This window comes from Neodiprion virginianus, chromosome 1 (assembly GCF_021901495.1).
Source record: "Neodiprion virginianus isolate iyNeoVirg1 chromosome 1, iyNeoVirg1.1, whole genome shotgun sequence".
In the NCBI taxonomy this organism is placed as follows: Eukaryota; Metazoa; Arthropoda; class Insecta; order Hymenoptera; family Diprionidae; genus Neodiprion; species Neodiprion virginianus.
The window spans coordinates 33,992,239-34,010,103 of NC_060877.1; the positions used below are offsets into that span (position 1 = coordinate 33,992,239).

The window sequence follows — 17,865 nt, forward strand, 5'->3', positions numbered from 1 at the left end:
TGAAGGGATTTTAAAAATCACCTAGCTCTGCGTACCCACCAGCGTCCGTCGCGAGCTTCGAGCTACTCCTTGAGATTACACTGTAGATCCGCGGCTTGTACACACAGTGTAATAAAGCCCTGGGATACACAATACTCGTGTACCGTATACCAGCTACATCTACTCATGATTCGCGGTGTGAAACCGGCGTTTGAATTACGCGGGCAATTGAAGGTGTTCGTAAAACGTCGTTACGACCGCCTCCAGCGACCGACTATCCGCAACTTTTTCTTACTCGCTACTTTTATAGAGCTGTAACTAGTTTTCACGTGGCATACATAATGCACTCAACCAATTCGACTCTACGGGAGGCAAGATTTTAAAACAACTTCTCCGGAATTCATCCCCGGCCTTCGGTCTCTCACCTAGCGTCCCACTGCCGTGGCACTCGTTTCGTGTGTCTGCGTTCTTGCACTATGCTCTTATACGTAGCTACCATACCACTTTTATAGTTTTATTTTTAGTTTTTATTTACTGGCTCACTCCATTATCATGATATTCTGGTTTTGCTCCGCGCTGTTACTCCCAGGTGACTTTGTTCCGGCGAATAACAAACACTTTTCCCTTTGTCTCCTTCTCTCCGGGCTTTCGCATTCGCTTTTTCTTCTACTTCTCCGTCTTCTTCATCTTCTTCTTTTTCTTCTTTTCCCTGTTTCTCTGCGTCGAGTTTGCTTTTAGCCACCTCTACATTTTTCTCCTCTCCATCTTTGCTGCTCCGTTATATAAAGGCACACGGTTATTCAAACCGCGTAAATCTAAAAGGCTGTAGCAAGGTGTGCAATTGTAATGGGATATGCCTTGTTTGATCTTTCAGATTCAAACTAAGGGACGCTTGTACAAACCGGCCGCAGCGCGGCCTTGTGAAGGCCGCGATGCCCGTGGCAGAGATGAGGATAAATGGTTGATTAACATTTATCCGACGATGTCGGCCGGAGTTTAGCCGGCTTCATAACTTGAGGGTAAGCTTTCTCAAGGAGGAAATTAATCCTTCAGCCTCATCCTGAATCCGTCCGCGTCTCTCACTCCCCCTCTCTCTCTCTCTCTCTCTTCCTCTATCTCTTCCTCCCCCTCTGCAGTTCTCTCTTTCTCTCTCACTCTCTCTCTCTCACGAGCTCTCCTGGCTCACCCCAATCCTTATCCCGCCTGTCCTCACCTCACTCACCGGCTACCTCTCAATTTGAACAAACACCCCGCGCCTGTACATAATAGGTATAGGTCCGGTGGTATTTGCCCTCGAACTGACCGTGTGGAATGTAACCCAAGGGGACGTTGTAGGTGGGGAAAATTACTATAATAGGCCTCTCACTCGGCTGCTGCGGGGCCGAGAAAGAGAAGAAAGCTCGCCAAAAATTAAGCTCAACTATTAAAACCGTGAGTAACGTACCAAGAACATGTATAAAAAGCTGATTCATCGTTGATCAAACGGCGAATGGTTAAACAGGTAACGTCAATTAAACATACAAAGTTGAAGAGTTTCTTGCATTCCAATAATTGGTAAATCACAATTATCAGTCACATCGACGTCACATGCAAAGCCAGAGAGGGAAATTGAAACAGCAATTTGTTGGATCCAGAAAAATAATTTGTTTGAACGCAAATGTCTCAGGAAAATTCATTAGATCGATTAAAAAATTGCATGCGACTAAATTCGAATCGTTGATTCGAGTTTACAAGAGAATACATAGAGTTCATTGAAATATTATATATATAATCTTTTGAAGCTTCTAAAACATCAAACCTTATTACGTGTATCGCATAGGAATATTCCTGTCAAATTGTACTGATATGAATAATATTTTCTGGGTGTGTTCCTTGGTAATGAGGCAGTCGTTTCGTGTGATAATCAGCCTGCAAGAACTGTAAAGTACCGTGTAAAAAGTATGAATTAGTAAAAAGAAACGAGGAATAATGATCGTTAAGTACTCTTTGATTTGAATTAGCGGCTTGTTGACTAAGAGGATTGCAAATGAATTCGTAAAATTACGAGCTCTCCGACAAAATGTTGCGAGTCGAGTGAAATTACTCGTGATGTAAGATTCGTGGAATCAGAGAAAACAGCTGCTTGTTCACCGGGAAGAACTGCACACAAGGCAACGCGGCGAAAACGTTGGGAAATAAGTGCGTTAAAGCTATAGCGATAAATTTGACCTTGATATAAAAACACTTTGGCGTAATCAAAGCCGAGCGTCGAGAGGTTAGAAGCCCTTGGCTCCGGAAAAAGCTCACAATCAGAGTGGGAGTGTAAATAGCAAGGGGCAGCAGAAACGGGAAAGCGGATTCGAGTATGGAGGAAGGAAACGCGAGTGAAACACGCGATCTCGATCTCTCAACATCCCTCGGCGTCCCTCCTCCCCCCTCCGCGTCATCCCGCCTTGGGGAGTCGAGATACAAGGCAAAGCCACGTAAAAGTCACACAATTATACGAGATTAAAGATACGCTCTTTGGGATCGGACGGACCTCGTCCCGCGCACCGGTCTTCAGCCAATAGGACTATAAGGAACCCGCGCGGAAGCTGGGGAAAAAAATCAGGATAAAAAGCAGAATAAGACATCCTGGCAACCTCCGGTGGATTTCGGCCCGGGGGCTAAGAAAGACCTCTTATCTTCGCCTTCTCAGGAAATTAAAAGGACCACCGGACGGCCCAGTCCCAAGGTGATTAAAACCATGTCTTATTGATGGAACTATAATCGAGGTACTCAGTTCTGCGTTGTACGAAAAAAATAAATAAAACGATGTATATATATATATTGAAAGACCAAAAAAAACGGGCGCATTGCTCCCTCCCGGTTCTTTGAAAAGCGCGTTCTCGCCGCGAGTGCCGGAGTGCTATTTGTAGTTCGGCTTTCAAAGGGCTAGCAGTCCCTGCTGAGGAGTCGGAGAGAGAAGAGAGACAGGGAGGGAGAAAGAGCAGACGAACCTGCAGAGTCGGTACAAACAGCTGCAGGGAGCTAGTAGTAAAACCCACGGTATGTCCCGGCACCCCAACGGCACTGGGTACAAACATCGAGAGGACGACGCGTGCACGGAGACAAAGGATCCTATTTCAAATTAAAGACGCCACGTACTACCCCCCATTAACTCCACGCGGATTATCGCGCTTTGTTTAGCCAGAGTCTGCGGTTATCGTCGCGGCTTTTTGCGTCTCCCGCTTAGCGACCCGCGATAACTTGTGTAATCCCCCCTTTCTCTATAACCAAATACGATTTAGACTTAGTCTTATCATCCACGCGTGTGACAAATACGAGACGTTGCATAGGGCGTGACGAGCACTGATGTCTTCAAACTGAGCCGGAGGTCTTTCACTTCGTTCGCTAACTTTTGGGTAAACGAGTAGTTGATTCAACGTTTTTGAACGAAATGTGGCTACCGCGTCGCTGCCTTCAAGACGCGATGAATTCGAATGAACCCAGGTACGGAGACCGCGACTTCGTCCAATGTATTAGCGGCTTCCAACCCACCAGGTGTACACCTGACGTCAAGCAGGGTTGAACTCTCGGTGGATAGATGAGCGGAGGGAGCGAGGGAGCCTCAAGTTGCGTGGAAAATATCGTTTGGACTGATTTTAGTGGTTGTCTGACGTGCGGGTGAGGCTAGAACCCGAGACGATCATCGGGAGGACCCTTCTTCTGTCGTAGACGAGTTCCAAAGCGACGGGCTGGGAGTTTCCATGTCCGCGATGGCCGCAAATTCCCCGGGGGGTGTAAACCGGCATCCTGATAGCAATATTAAACTTACGAAATGCCGATGCCTGGGGCTGAGGAGAATTTCCTCGACAGTTTCGCTGTCTCTCCTCCGCGCGGGCTGCTTTTCGTAGGTATACATAATACCGACTTGTACCGGTGCGGTGGTAAACGAGCTGTTGTACTACCAACACCGGCGAAACGCAAGTGCGACGAAGACGCGGTGCTACTTCCGTCTGTGTGCGAACTTTTCCACAGACCTGGGAAACCTCTGCATCCATCGCCGGAGAACCTGGACCGAAGTGCAAACCGTAGCGTACCTTCTTCCACAACCGCCTTACCGCGAAGCTGGAGGAACATGCCCACAATATTAAACGGCATAAAGCGCTTGACTTGGTGGAAGCATTTGTAAATACGGCATAGATATGTACGCAGAGATAAACATAAAGGCGAACGGGTTTTGGTAAACAAACAAAAGTAAGTACTTGTCCCTCGGGGGGGAAGTGAATGGTTGCAGTGGGTACAATACCACCGATCTGCACCCAACCATGCGCGTATACTTCGAAATAGAAGTTGGCCGTTTGTCTTTTAGATATATATATATGGGGCATTCCACTTCAAAGAAACGGGCATCGGCCTGACCTCCTAGGAGTTCTGATGTCCAATGTAATTTTTGGTTTGTTTCGGTCAAATATAATACCTGCAAGTTTATCGAAATTTTTCCGCTATTTTGTAAATATGTGGCGACCTCGCGAGGTGAGGAAATATTCTTGACACGAATGTGAACATTTTTAAATTCCGTGAAACTTTTTGCAAACTCGAAAACACATCTTTTTATCATGATTCAAAAATGTAATGAAAATAATAAAAAAAAAATTTAATTCATTTTATTGCATAAATAGCGGTTTCTTGTAGTGAAAAACAAACTGAAAATTAACTTTGTCATGGTGCAATTCGCTTTTCTTTTTCTTCAACAGTAAAACAAAGGAAACGATGCTCAATTCGAAGAAAAATAATAAGAACTCCTGCAACAGGAACCTTGAATAAAATACATTATTTATTTAGGGAAATTACGGAATTATGGTTCTTCGAATTCATCATCGTTTCCTTCGTTTTATTCTTGAGACAGAAAAATTATCAAATTTTACCAGAATGGATTTTTTTTTCTTTTTTTTTCTTTACTGCAAGAAACCATCATTAAAATTGAATTCCAAGAACTTTTCATTTTGATAACAGAATATCAAAAAAAAAGTCATTAGCATTCTCGTCCCATTTTGAAACCATGACATAAAAATGTGTTTTCAAACGTTTGATTTTACGACAGAGGTTGATTTTAAAAATGTTCATCTCCATGCCAAGGATATTTTCTCACTTCCTGAGATCGCCACAGTTTTACAAAATGGCAGAAAAAAAATTCGTAAAATTAGAAGTATAAGTAAGTGAGTAAGTAATATATAGAATAGCGATCTGATCGAATTAAAAAGTTTACAATTCTCGCGGTGGGAAACCGTGTTATACTTTTCTCTCAGAGCTCCTGCAACTTGCCTCGAGCTCTTTTAATATAAATTGACAAACAATACGCATTACCTGAGACAATACGAATGGATTCTCGTAAAATCTTGAAAATATCTTACACCGAATTTCGAAAGTTACCTTGTTCCTTGCGATTAGGTTGTATTCTCAATCAACTTCCGCCGACTGTGATTGCAAAATTAAACACTCGGTGCTCAGGCTTGTTTTTGGCGAATCGACGACAGTTTAAATCAGGTGTAAACCAGATTTCAGCAAATCCAAAATCTTTTCTCAAATCGTTTATATCTCAGCTTGTACTATTCGAATCAGTTCACGTTCATTTTTGTAACATATACCAAGCAGGTACGTCGTTTCGTTGGCATCGACTGTAACATCATTGGTTCAATCTACCTTGCCGGCGATTTTTCAAACGGTATTTTCTCATCTCCTATCTCTTGATCCAGACTGTGGTTCCGATTCGTCTTGAAGCCTGCAGCAGGTCTCGGCTTCAGATTCGTTCCTTTAAGAGCTTGTCCTCGATTCGGTAATCACATTTTTATTTTCAATCGAGGCCGAGAATAGGGTGGGATAGAACGAAAAGTACAATGAGCCGGAGAACCGGAAGAACCGAGGGACGCGCGGTGACAAAGAAGGTGAATTTCATCGGGCGATAGTCGAGCCGCCGGGTGAGAAATCTGATTGTAAAGAACACCTAAAGCCAACACCTCAATTTATCCAGGGGGTTAGCTAGCCGCGATCTCCTCCTCCAGCTTCTTCCGGCTGGTGTACCTCGACGGTTTTCAGCGGTGCACGAGCAGAAGCAGCAGCAGCAGCAGCAGCAGCATCTCGAAACCCTATTTCTCTCTTTTATTATTTCTCTCTCAAAGAAATATCGCGACTATTTCAATTTTCGCTGATATTGGCGAGCGATAGACGCGGCGCACCGCCCGAGGCACATATCCCAGTCGGCTATCCTTTATTTTATCCTTCGTCCTTTATTGTCTGAGTGAGGTGCGCGCATTCCACCTCGTCCCGCTCCTTCCCTTCCCTTCTTCCTTTTTTCTCCCCCTCGCTTCCGCCAGGCGTACTAATACCATGAGCGTGTGACACGCACCATCAAAGATGTCCGACACAGTCTTAAACTCTCTCTCTCTCTCTCTATCTCACTCTCACACGAAGATAATATCGGCCTGTGCATGTGCTGTTTACGATCCGAGATGATCGACGATTCTCTCTATTCTATCCCATATCCATCCTTATCAATTCCTCGCCGTTTTGTCGGACGAAACAAAATTCAATTTATTGAGTTGGAATTCTGAACTTTGACAACTCTCGTTATTTCGTTATTGCGCGTTGTCGATGTTCTATGTTTTCTTACAACTTTCTACCGCCTTCTACAATTCTTTCCTCCCCCCTCCGAGCCTATCATCTTCCGTTTCTCGGCTAATGCGTATATCGGCTTCTGTCATCAAAAATTGACTCCAGAACAATTTGCGATAAATGTTTTATCGCGATCTCCGGCGATCTTCGGAAGTACAAAAATCGAGACGGAATCGCCACCTGGACTCTGACTCTAAAAAGAGACAGCATCAAAATTGCATGTATAATTCTACCGAACCACCTACGGAATTGTCAATCGTTTTTACATAAATTATAATCGAGTGTCAGTTTGATTGAAATTGTTTGCTCGATACGCCGTGATGTACATTCCGACCAGAGATCCGGCACGAAACAGCTGCGCAGTAATTTAGTTTGAAAACTTTTTTAATACAATGAAATTTATGCGTTCAAATGAATTCGTCGTAAAGTCCCGTTGATGCTATGAATGTAAAATGTTGTATTTACTGATCGGCGCGCGAGTGTTGAAACCGACTCTTACAATTAATCACAGTTAATTTCGGACTGATTACAACCTCTGCAGCCAACAGAGAAATGGAACGAGTCGAGACAGCTTAATTTTATTCCTTGAATACAGAAATTGCTCATCAATCATAAAAAGTAAGACGTACCCATAATACATCGGGCAGAATATCCCGAGAGATTTGATTGACTATATTATAGTCTTCTCAAATGTATAATGATGAAATGTAAAAGTCGTTATTTGTGAGGCGGCATCTCTCACAGTTAGATTAGGTATATACCTAATATAGTACACCCACAGTCACACCGTCAATGAGAAAGCTGTCTTCCCAAAGTATATCAGGATCAACGCCAGCTTCAATCTTATACGTCTTTTGTTCCGAAATAATTACTCGGAGAAAGTACCATTTCATCAGGATGACAAGTTACAAAGTGCCGGTATTGTGATTTCGCAAAAGTTAACGCTGTTGTTTATTCATCGTTTCTGAGGAAATTTTCGAAAAAATTACAGAGAATTTCGATTTTTAAATATAGCGCGAATTTTGAAAACATGCACGGAAAAATATGTAACGTAGATTTTACATCTGTTGTGACGAATATATTGACAGTACGTTTTCGGGGTCAGATCAACATCAATTATGATAGATCTACGTAAGCATATTGTAACTCTTACTATTGCTTTCGTAACTCTCATCATTGGTTTTGTGTTACCTCAATTGTTGTAGATTTAACACCAAAAAAGCGCTGTCCATATATTCACCGCAGGAGATGTAAATTCTACATTTTCGAACTTTGTACGCAACCGTGACGTAGAAGAAGTAAAATACGGGTGGGGGTAAAAATGTAAAATTACAAAGTAGTAGTGTCGCTGTATAGAATTTCCGGAGATGTGAAAATCTATTTCACAGGGTTTCAAAAACGTTGATATAAAGTCGAAACGTAGAAAGGTTAAAGTATCAAAATCGGAAATATAGAATCGTCATAATGTTTAAGATCATTACAGGAAATCGAAACACACAATTGTTAGAATCGGGTCGTTGGATGTAAAAAAAAAATCAATTTTTTATTTGGATATAAAGTAGTGATACATAAAGCAATCGAATGGCATTTTCTTATCTTTCGCCAAAAAAGATGACTGTGAATGTTACAGGCAATTTGATTTCTCTGACTTTGTAATATTTATAGTTTTAATTTCAAATCTTCTGTATGTACTTCAATTAATTATTGATTGATAAAAAAAAAAAAGATGCGACATTTCATTCTTTTTATTTCATCTGCCTAAATACTCGTTCAAATACAAAATTTCTTCGTTCAAAGATCCGATTTTGACGATTGTACGCCTGTTTCAATTTTTCGTACTTTGATCTTTCTACATTTTAACTTTTCTATACATTTCGGATTTCTACGATATAAAAATTCTGTAAAACAAGTTTTAGCGTTTTTGAAAATAACTCGATTCTATTGCGTGACCGCTGAATTTTTAGGGTTTCATACCTCAAAAGGAAAAAACGGAACCCTTGCAGGATCACTTTATTGTTCGTCCGTCTGTCACTCCGTCAAGACTCTCTTTCTCAGGAACGGGTAGTGGTATCAATTTGAAATTAATATCAAATACCACGGTCTACGTTCCCTTGAAAATGTAAAAAATTCAATCAAAAAAGATACGGTCATTTATGTCACATATTTTTATACTCGCAAGCTCACTCATCAAAACCTGTAGGTTACTTCCCGTTGACCTAGAATCATAAAATTTGGCGAGAAGGAGGGCCTCACGGTACAAGTAAAAGAAAAGGTCCGAAAATAGTTAATTCGTATAATTACGTGACATAAAAAAAAAGTAATAATTAAGTTTGTACGGAACCCTCTGGCGGCGAGTCCTACTCGCACTTGTCCGGTTTTTTCTTCCAATCTTTCTCACACAGTCTCATCTCCACCCGAAAATCCCGAACAGCGAACGAACGATTCGCGGTACCGGCAGGGGGAGGCGGGTCGGAGGAAAAAAAACCGGATGAGATTCGGCAGGGCGAGAGGGACGCAGTACAGGTGTGTTCATAAATCTCGTCCCTAACCTACCCCAAACAGCCGGACGGCACGCTTTCCGACGTCTGTGCATCAGGGTGAAAGGCGGAGGGCGCGAAGCGCGCGCCGATTACCGCGGGCGTCGCGACGCGTTGCGCGCGCCAAAATTCGCTCTCCCGGGGGGTGAGGAGGAGAGAGAGAGAGCGTGAGAGAGCGAGAGAGAGAGAGGGAGGGAGAGAGAGGGCAGCGATTCTGTCAGAGACGCGCTACAGTCGTGCCGCGCCACCCCTGGGAGTGAGACCGCGTGCGAAAGGCTCGGGAAACACTTGCGAATTCGCATCGCGTAAAAGTTGCGAAAATCAGGTGGGAATTAGCGCTGTGTCGAACGTACGGAGAGCAGATTAAAGCAAATGTCTTCAGTCAGTGCGGGGTCGTTGTAGCCATGCAGCGTTGTTGACGCCCCGATAGATCATCGATCTTCCCTCCGCGGAATCAATCGCACGTGGGAAAAAGTTCTATGGGGGTAAGTACCTGCCTCGAAGCTTTAATATTTGATACATGTACAGGCACGCATGAAAGCACACAAGCACGTAAAATACCGAACGCGTAACGTGGATGAGAACTGCGTGCGAATATATGCTCGGAGATAACGAGCTTGCGGGCAACTTATACGGCCTCTGTGATAATATCATACTATCGCGAGCTTTTCCCCCCCGACCAATTTCAACCCCTCTGAAAATGACAAACGCTTAGCGACTGGGAGCGATATTAGAGCTGGAGTTCAAGTTTTTACGTTCTTCGTTTTATTGGGTGTTTATTTTTTCTTGCCGCGTAGTGCAGTTGGTAGGAAATTCAGGCGGTGGGACAATCGCGAGGGAGACGTGAATTCGGTACTCGTTTTGCGAAAACACGTACTTAGGAAAATGTGAATTTTTATACTCACCGAAAAGCTTGATACATCGACACCGTTTAAATCAAGTGAGAAACTTTTTTCAAGCATGCCTTGTAACGTACAGTGAGATTTTCATTCAACCGAATTGTTCAAGGGTCAAAGAAGCTCATCATAATAACATCAACATCAACCGGGTAAGCCGATTAATTCTCTCGTTATAGCATCGGAATCGCTTGCCATTCAATTTCGACGCGACGGATCGAACAAAACCGCCTTTTCTCGTCAATGTAAGGATTTTCTACACTATCATCGTTGGTCATATTTCTCGTTGCTGACGTTTTTTTCCACTGCGATTTTCTTTCTGTTCCTCTTTTTCTGTATACTCGTGAAATGTGATAGATCGGCAATTGGTGGAACGTATGAAAAGGATTATAAAAACTCCGTTTCCTCCTCTCCACGCTCTGATACATCGACCTGCCACGTGCCGATTCTGCCGAGGAGCGTACATGAAATGAAAAAGTTTTATGTAGCGTACAAAGAGGAGAAAAAATACCGCGAGGTGAAGAACACAAAAATTTCCTCTCGTTTCTGGCTATCGAGATAAGAGTCATCCTTCTTTTCACAGAAGCTTTTGAAGTCACTAACGTTGACGTGAAAGAAAAATTATCGTTTTTTAATTCAAGGATAACTTGGAAGAAGTTTCAAGTTTTCAAAATATAACGAGTACAATATTTTTTTATATAATGCTTTTTCTAAATCCCAGACAATCGCAACATACTTGCAAAATTACGATCATTCCAAAAAACAACACGTTACGTTAACGTTATGCGTTATAGGTATACCAACTTGAACGTCGCGCATCTTTTATCGCGACGCGCTACACAATGCCGGATTTTATTCTTAACCCCGACTTTTCCCTGTCGCGTTGTCGGTGCCTGGCTATAACAGAGCCTGGGAGAACAATTCTATCGTTTGGACAAACGCCAATGACTGCAGGGGAGCTTAATCGGCGAAAGAACCTGTTGACAAGCTCGGAAAGTGCTGCGGCGGTTTGTTAAACGCACACTCGACTACGGAGCCTCGTGCACAACGAACAAAAACGACGAGGATGCAGCTGAATTGATCGGGAATCACGCCTCGGTGAAGTGCTTCGACCGCACGGCGTCAAAAATCGGAGAACACTGTCACAAAACACGGGAAAAATCACTGCGGACGGTTTTCCGGCTGACGCGAATAACTCGCGACTGTTGAAACGTATTTGAACGGCGGTTAAACAGCATGAAGCCGTTTTTCGAGGCCGATTAATAACGATTCAAAGGCATTTCGGAAACCAAAAGCTGTGCGAGAAATGCTGGGCATTTGGATAAAGTAGAATAATAATAATAATCGACTTGAAGTAATAATTCATTGCGCACGAACCGTGAATAAATTGTATAATCCAAGCAATTGGACGTACGTGTGTTTCAACATTTTCTCATTTCTTCATTTGTCTCTATTTCTGTAATCAAGTTTAAAAAAAACGCAGAACGCACTTCCAACGTTGCGAAAATATCGTAATCAACACATGGCTGATTTGCCGACGCGAAATTTTTTCGCGACTTTGTCCTGACTCGTGAACTCGCAGGTGATGATTTTCTGATTACACATACATCCAGATTTTTCAGAATTCCAGCTTTGTATAATAACCGTGATTAATTGCTGTACAATCAATGTGAACTCGATGGTATCGCGATTCGAGTAGTTATTATAAAAGAAAACCGTGACGTTGATCCGATTTTGCGAATCACTTATTCGCGCATAGAAAATGAAACGTTTCATCTCCGCAAAGTATAAAAAAAGTCTCCTTACTCACCTATTCTTCGCATACCTGGTATGCCTCGCGAATGCAAAAATTTCTATTTTTCCCTCGTGTTCGACCTTCTCGAAGCCAGATGAGATTCGCGTTATTAAGGAAAAACGATGCATAACTTTGGTGACTCCGTATATACGGGCCTATCCCTGTTCTTCACTGAACAAAAGGTCCTCTCTTATCCTTCTTCTTTTCTTTTCCCCGTCAGTCAGTGAGACGCTGCGAAATTTACGCGGATTCGTCGTGTCGTATACAATCGAGACACGTGACGAGACACCTTCGACTTTTATCATTCCTGATTGGCACCCGTCGGCTTTACAAAGTGTGAACGTATATTTTCAGCCGTACCGAAAACACAATGACCGTTTGATTTAATCTCGACATTTCCACCCACGCACCGTGTGTTCGTCCTGTACGATTTCTTGCGAAGGTCGATCCTCGTTTCCGTAGTACAATTGATTTTCGGAAAGAATCGGAAATACGGGGTAGAGGAGGCTGGAAATAAATTGAAGTTTTTTATTGGTAAAACAATACTTTACCAATACATTACATACGAGGTCGAGAATATCGATCCTTTATACATAAATTGAAGTTCATACCGAAGGCAAGTATTTTTTAGAGCGAAGTTAAATCGTTTACGCTGAGAGAAAGTAAATATTTTCAGATTTCATTGTGACGGAAATATTTCACTTGAATGAGAATTTGTTGAATGATTCATTTGTCATTGGCGAGAAGAATTTATTTCGTTAGATCGAAGTTTGTTTAAAATCCGTTAAATTTTATAGATTTGTATTGAAATAGATTTTCTCTCAGAGTGCGAATATTTTGGTATGTTCAAAAATTTTTTGGTTCACATTTCGCATGCTAAGCAAGATTAAATATGATGTAATAAAAAAGAGACCCAACCGCACGACGAGGCGTCGAAAAATGGCCGAAATATTCTCAAATTTCTTCGAGAATGGAGAGGGAGGGAAAGGAAAATTGAAACTTTCCGCGATATCAGCGGCCGGCAGGTATTGTTACGAAAACACGAATACTGAAGTGAAAATCTTGTACTCCCTGTTAATAAACGAAGCTTTGAATGAATCTCGGCGATAATCGGTTGAGCTGAATTTTCCGGGACGTGAAAGTTTCACGCGGGAAAGCTCGTGTAGTATCTGCATTCTACCAACGGTTTCGGGGTAATGCGAAACCATGGCGAAACTCTAGTTTCTATCAGACACCAGCCGCGAACCTCCGCCTTTCGAAGAAGTTTCCGTTGTTTTTGATGTAATGCAATCACGCTGCCTGGCTGCTCGTCGGAACAATACTTCATCTCTTTACCTCGGTTTGAACCCCCGCAGTTCCCCTCGTCCATCGCCATCTCGCTTCCTCGCGAATTTTCTCTCTAACGATTCAATTAAAATTGTGAAAAGCAATCCTCCGCATGCAAACCCACGCCTTTTGGTACCTGGGATACTAACTCGATGTGTATTCGTACATGTTACGTACATTTGTTACAGGATAACGTTTGTTTTTGCATGCTTGTACGCGCGACGATCAATGCCATGGAATTCTATCCGTGTCGAATTCCGATTTATCTCGAACTTTTCCCACCTGCGGATATATACGTATTATGTGTATAATCGGGTATTCCATATGGAATCGAGCAATTTTTACCCTCGTCATTTTCAACTTTTGATGAAACTTTTTCTCATCTTCAATACCGTCGATGTTTGCCAATGTTTTTTTTGTTTTTCTTTAGAATCACTTCCGAGACACGGATATTCAAGCCTTCTCGAAGTTTTAGTAACTTTTTTCAAATTCCATTTAAGAAAAGTTCTAAAACATCAATGTTTGACCTTATATAAAGATGTCGAAACATTGTAGACTCTATAACGAAAATGCAATTTTAAATCGCGTGGAACGATGATAATTATTTTTTTACTATTTTTCTTATCACCCAATAAACATTGCTGGTAAATAAATCGTAAGAAATTCGTCGAAAAATAACGTTGTATATAGTTGAATAATCGTTCAGCACATACGTTTTTTCTCGTGAAAAATGTCCGCCCTGATATAGGTTTTTTCTACTGCGCTCATCAACGTTTTCTGTTAGTGATTATGATCTGGATATTCCACGGTTGAAGTAAACGTCGAAATTACGGTTTTCAGAAACGTAATGAAACAAGTATGAAAGAACGCAATTTAAATGTTAACGTAGACGTTTAATATATACCTGTTATAGCCACCATTTTTCGTGGTTCAAACACGTTTAATAAGCGTGTTCATTGGAAAATTTTTTTTATAATAATACACGTACTTAATGTGTGTTGATTTAACGTAAAAACGATATCCGTAAACAATTATTATACGTTTAATTGAATACACTTAATCGAATATCACGCGGTTCCGATAAACGTGTAACAACCAACTTGAGAATATGTTTTCGGTATAATTTTTCATGTACTATATTAATACACAAGCTGTTAAAAGCTTCTTGTATGGTCAATATGGACTTATCTCAGGGGTTAGATGATACAGCAACGCTCACATTCTTAGCTATTTCAGTAATGGTAACTTGCACCAATTAAATGATATTAATTATTTTACATCCACACCTATGTATTCTTATGAGAAATACAGGACAACTAAATGAGATAAAGCACACACCTTTGCGAAACATGATATATATTTATTATAAGGTACTTTCATCCAAGGCAACAATGACAATAGTTACATTGCACACGTATCGAAATATCCGCTTTAACAATGTATCAGAAACATAATAGTAGTTTTTTATATACCAGTTTGTCTGTATCGTTGATGCGGACATTTTATTATGCCAACGATGTAACTGTGTGAATGTTGACTGGGATGTATAAATAAACATACAGTCTTTTACATATACGCATACCTCAATTGTACAGATGTACTCACAAGAGTATAGAAGTATAGCAAATAGTAAAATTAAGTAAACATGAACAAACAAAAACTTATATCCGATACAAGAGGTTTGATAACAAATAAAACATGAAACAAAATAATCATACAATGATTATACCCTAACGAGGAAAATTGTTAACTTTCATCTCGGGACTAGGTAAAAAATCACAATCCTGACAAAGTAAAATAATAAAAAGTATTGGCACATTATTTCAAAAAAGAACACAGACGCTATAGAAAGCGTTGTCTAGGTACGCAGTACGCATAAGTTTTAATTATTATTCGACCGCAGCTGGAGCATTCACTTCCTCGATATCACTGCTAATCCGTCAAATACCTGAAAATACATAGTATTTAACACCTGTATTCTAGGTAGAATAATCTTTATGTGCCATTTCAACGTTCTCTCAACGTGTCTTGACAGGTCTATTATATATCATTTCAACCACTGTGTGTTTATTGGGAAAAGATGCAGCCACTAAATGATCGTTCATTCGTACATGATACGTATGTGTTAGCGATCTATTTCACTGGATAACCTTATAAAAGAAAAACGATGCCTGCACAAGTAAGAATGAAGCTAACAATAAATATCTGCGGCTTCTATTTGCAATCAGTATATATTCCATACCATAGACATGCTTCTTATAGCATTATCTACAAGCAATTCTATTGTGCCTACATCCTTTCGGCGACGTTCAAAAGCAAGTACGACGCAATCACAAAGTATTTGTTTCTTCTTTTTATTGTCAGGTTATTTACGCCTGTATTGTCATTTTCGTCTGTATTGAATCATCGTGATAAATTTTTCCAAATAGAAAATACATTTGTACTTACCAGCTTATGAAGGCTCACATAAACACGGACGTGCACTGACCTCGGAAGTTGGTCAAATTAGACTGATTCACTGATCGCGTGAGCTGAGAGCCTTCGCGAACGGTGGTGGGGGGGGGGGGGGGGGGCATTCTGGCGCGTCGTCCTCGGCTCTCAGCGTGCAGGAACCGTACGAGTTACAACACGCTGACCTAGCGAGCCAATCAGAGGCAGAAGAAGACGCGCGAGTATTTCACGCTAGGACATTCTCGATTCTTCGCGACCGCTTGTCGTTTGATACATGCGCTCATTATACGTATATGTAACATCCATGGTACACGAGCTTCATTTACGGCCACTCGCTTTCCTAGCATGGGTTATTCCAATATATACATTATGGTATAGGAAAACGTATGTTTTACAATTAATAAAGACGCCGCGAAGGGATGCACTTATATGCTCAACTACGTAATTTCTTGGTGACCTTTGTAAAAAAATCTGTTCATCGATTTTTCAACTTTTTTTCCTATGTTGGGGAATTAACAATAACACAAGGAAAAGAATTTGAAAAAATGGAGGTAACATATAGTTCTACTTTACAATATTACGTAGAATAAAATTATCACTTCTAGTGTTATGTCACCTGAATTTTTTCATATTTTTGATGATACTTACTAGTTTATCGAATGAAAAAAAAGATTGGAAATCGAATGACCAGTTGTTTACAAAATTTAAGGTAATCAGAAAAACGTGCTGAGGAGGATAACAAAACGTTGAATTTTAGTCACTGCTAACATGAGAAAAACTTGAATATAATGATTATAGTTCCAAATTCAAACATCGCAATATGTAAGTAAATGATGTAAAAGTTGATTCCTGCCCTCACTATGTTGAAAAGGGTAGTATTCTTGGATATGAAGGTCAGAAAGGTACGAAACAAATCTTGTTTACGTTTCGGCCCGAGTAGGTATATAATTCTGTGTATCGATATGACAAGTCTATGTACGACGTAATTTTCACGTATTACATGTGATCAGTAGATCAAAAGTGTATTGACTTAATTATTAAACAATTAATGAGAACATATTGGCAAGGTATGGTAACTATACGAAACGTTAAACTTGTGTTACTGGTGAAGGAATAAAATATGTATATTAGCTGTTCATGAGACTAGAAATATAATGGATTTTACCACACGTTTATACTACGGATCTCGCTTACCACAATAAAACGTTGATGATGGAAGGCAGAAATTTTCTATTTTAATACCTACAAATATACCGATTTTTAACGAATTTAAATTGACAATTGAGCTAGTAAACAAAACGTTGATTATTAGTCTAGAAACCGTTGTTTAAATGTTGTAGAAAAGCAGTGAATGAAACGTTAAACTTGTGTTGCCGGTGAAGGAATAAAACATGTATATTAACTGTTCATAGGACTAGAAATATAAACGGTTTTACCACACGTTTATACTACGAATCTCGCTTACTACAACAAAACGTTGACGATGAAACGTAGAAAATTTGTATTTTAATATCTATAAATATACCGGTTTTTAACGAATTTAAATTAGCAATTGAACTAGTAAACAAAACGTTGATTATTAGTCTAGAAACCGTTGTTCAAATGTACGTGTAATGAAAATCGTATAATATTTGTGGAGAGACAACGATTAATATTTTACTGAAAAATTACCGTATATCGAACACGGTAATATTTTCTACCTATACCATAATTATACGACCTTAACGTTTCTTCAACCACATTTTAACCGGCTCATGTTTACTGGGCACATTCGTCCCGAAACATTTTACTCGAACTTATTGTCAACACCTTGTAAAAATATCTAGTAAGTAATTATTGCGCAAAAGTTGTAAGATTTATTATCGTGATTAATTTACGATCGGGTCAACCTTCCGACAAATTTGACTATTTCTTTATCTTATTCTTTCGTACTGCAGTAATTCTTATCGATTAGAATCTAGTTCACCATTTACCTTTATGCAAATAACAAAACTATTTAAATATTCGATAAAGGCAATTCAACGTGCCTTTCGTAGAGCGGAAAATGTTTCAGATTTCTTTCTTTCGTTATATTTCTATTACAGTGAACATTGATTATTTATTATTAATCAAAAATTTGGAAAGTAGAAAACAACACGCCGTGACAAAAATATGAGATTTTCGAGAATCTTTCAAGAATTCAGAAAAAAAGTGGAACTCTAACGCAATTTCAATATTGTCAACTCGAAAGTGGCTCCGTAGAAAAAAC

General features: G+C 40.4%; 2 protein-coding genes across 4 annotated transcripts in view; one reads left to right on the top strand and one right to left on the bottom strand.

Annotated features, from left to right (window-relative positions):
* The window catches only part of LOC124296662 (4-coumarate--CoA ligase 1), a 77,916-nt gene that overhangs the window by 26,070 nt on the left and 33,981 nt on the right, over positions 1-17,865 (bottom strand). The window lies entirely within an intron of this gene.
* The window catches only part of LOC124296753 (lachesin), a 103,807-nt gene that overhangs the window by 23,012 nt on the left and 62,930 nt on the right, over positions 1-17,865 (top strand). The window contains exon 2 of one of the 3 annotated variants that reach the window (XM_046747269.1): positions 854-998. The exons of 1 other annotated variant lie outside the window; for it this stretch is intronic. Coding sequence is in view for 1 of the 2 variants with exons in the window: in XM_046747130.1 (XP_046603086.1) it covers positions 9,629-9,634 (6 nt within the window). In the remaining variant the exon portion in view is untranslated. Of the gene's footprint in view, positions 1-853; positions 999-9,395; positions 9,635-17,865 lie in introns of those variants that run through there. One more of the 3 variants, XM_046747130.1, reaches the window with a different exon arrangement.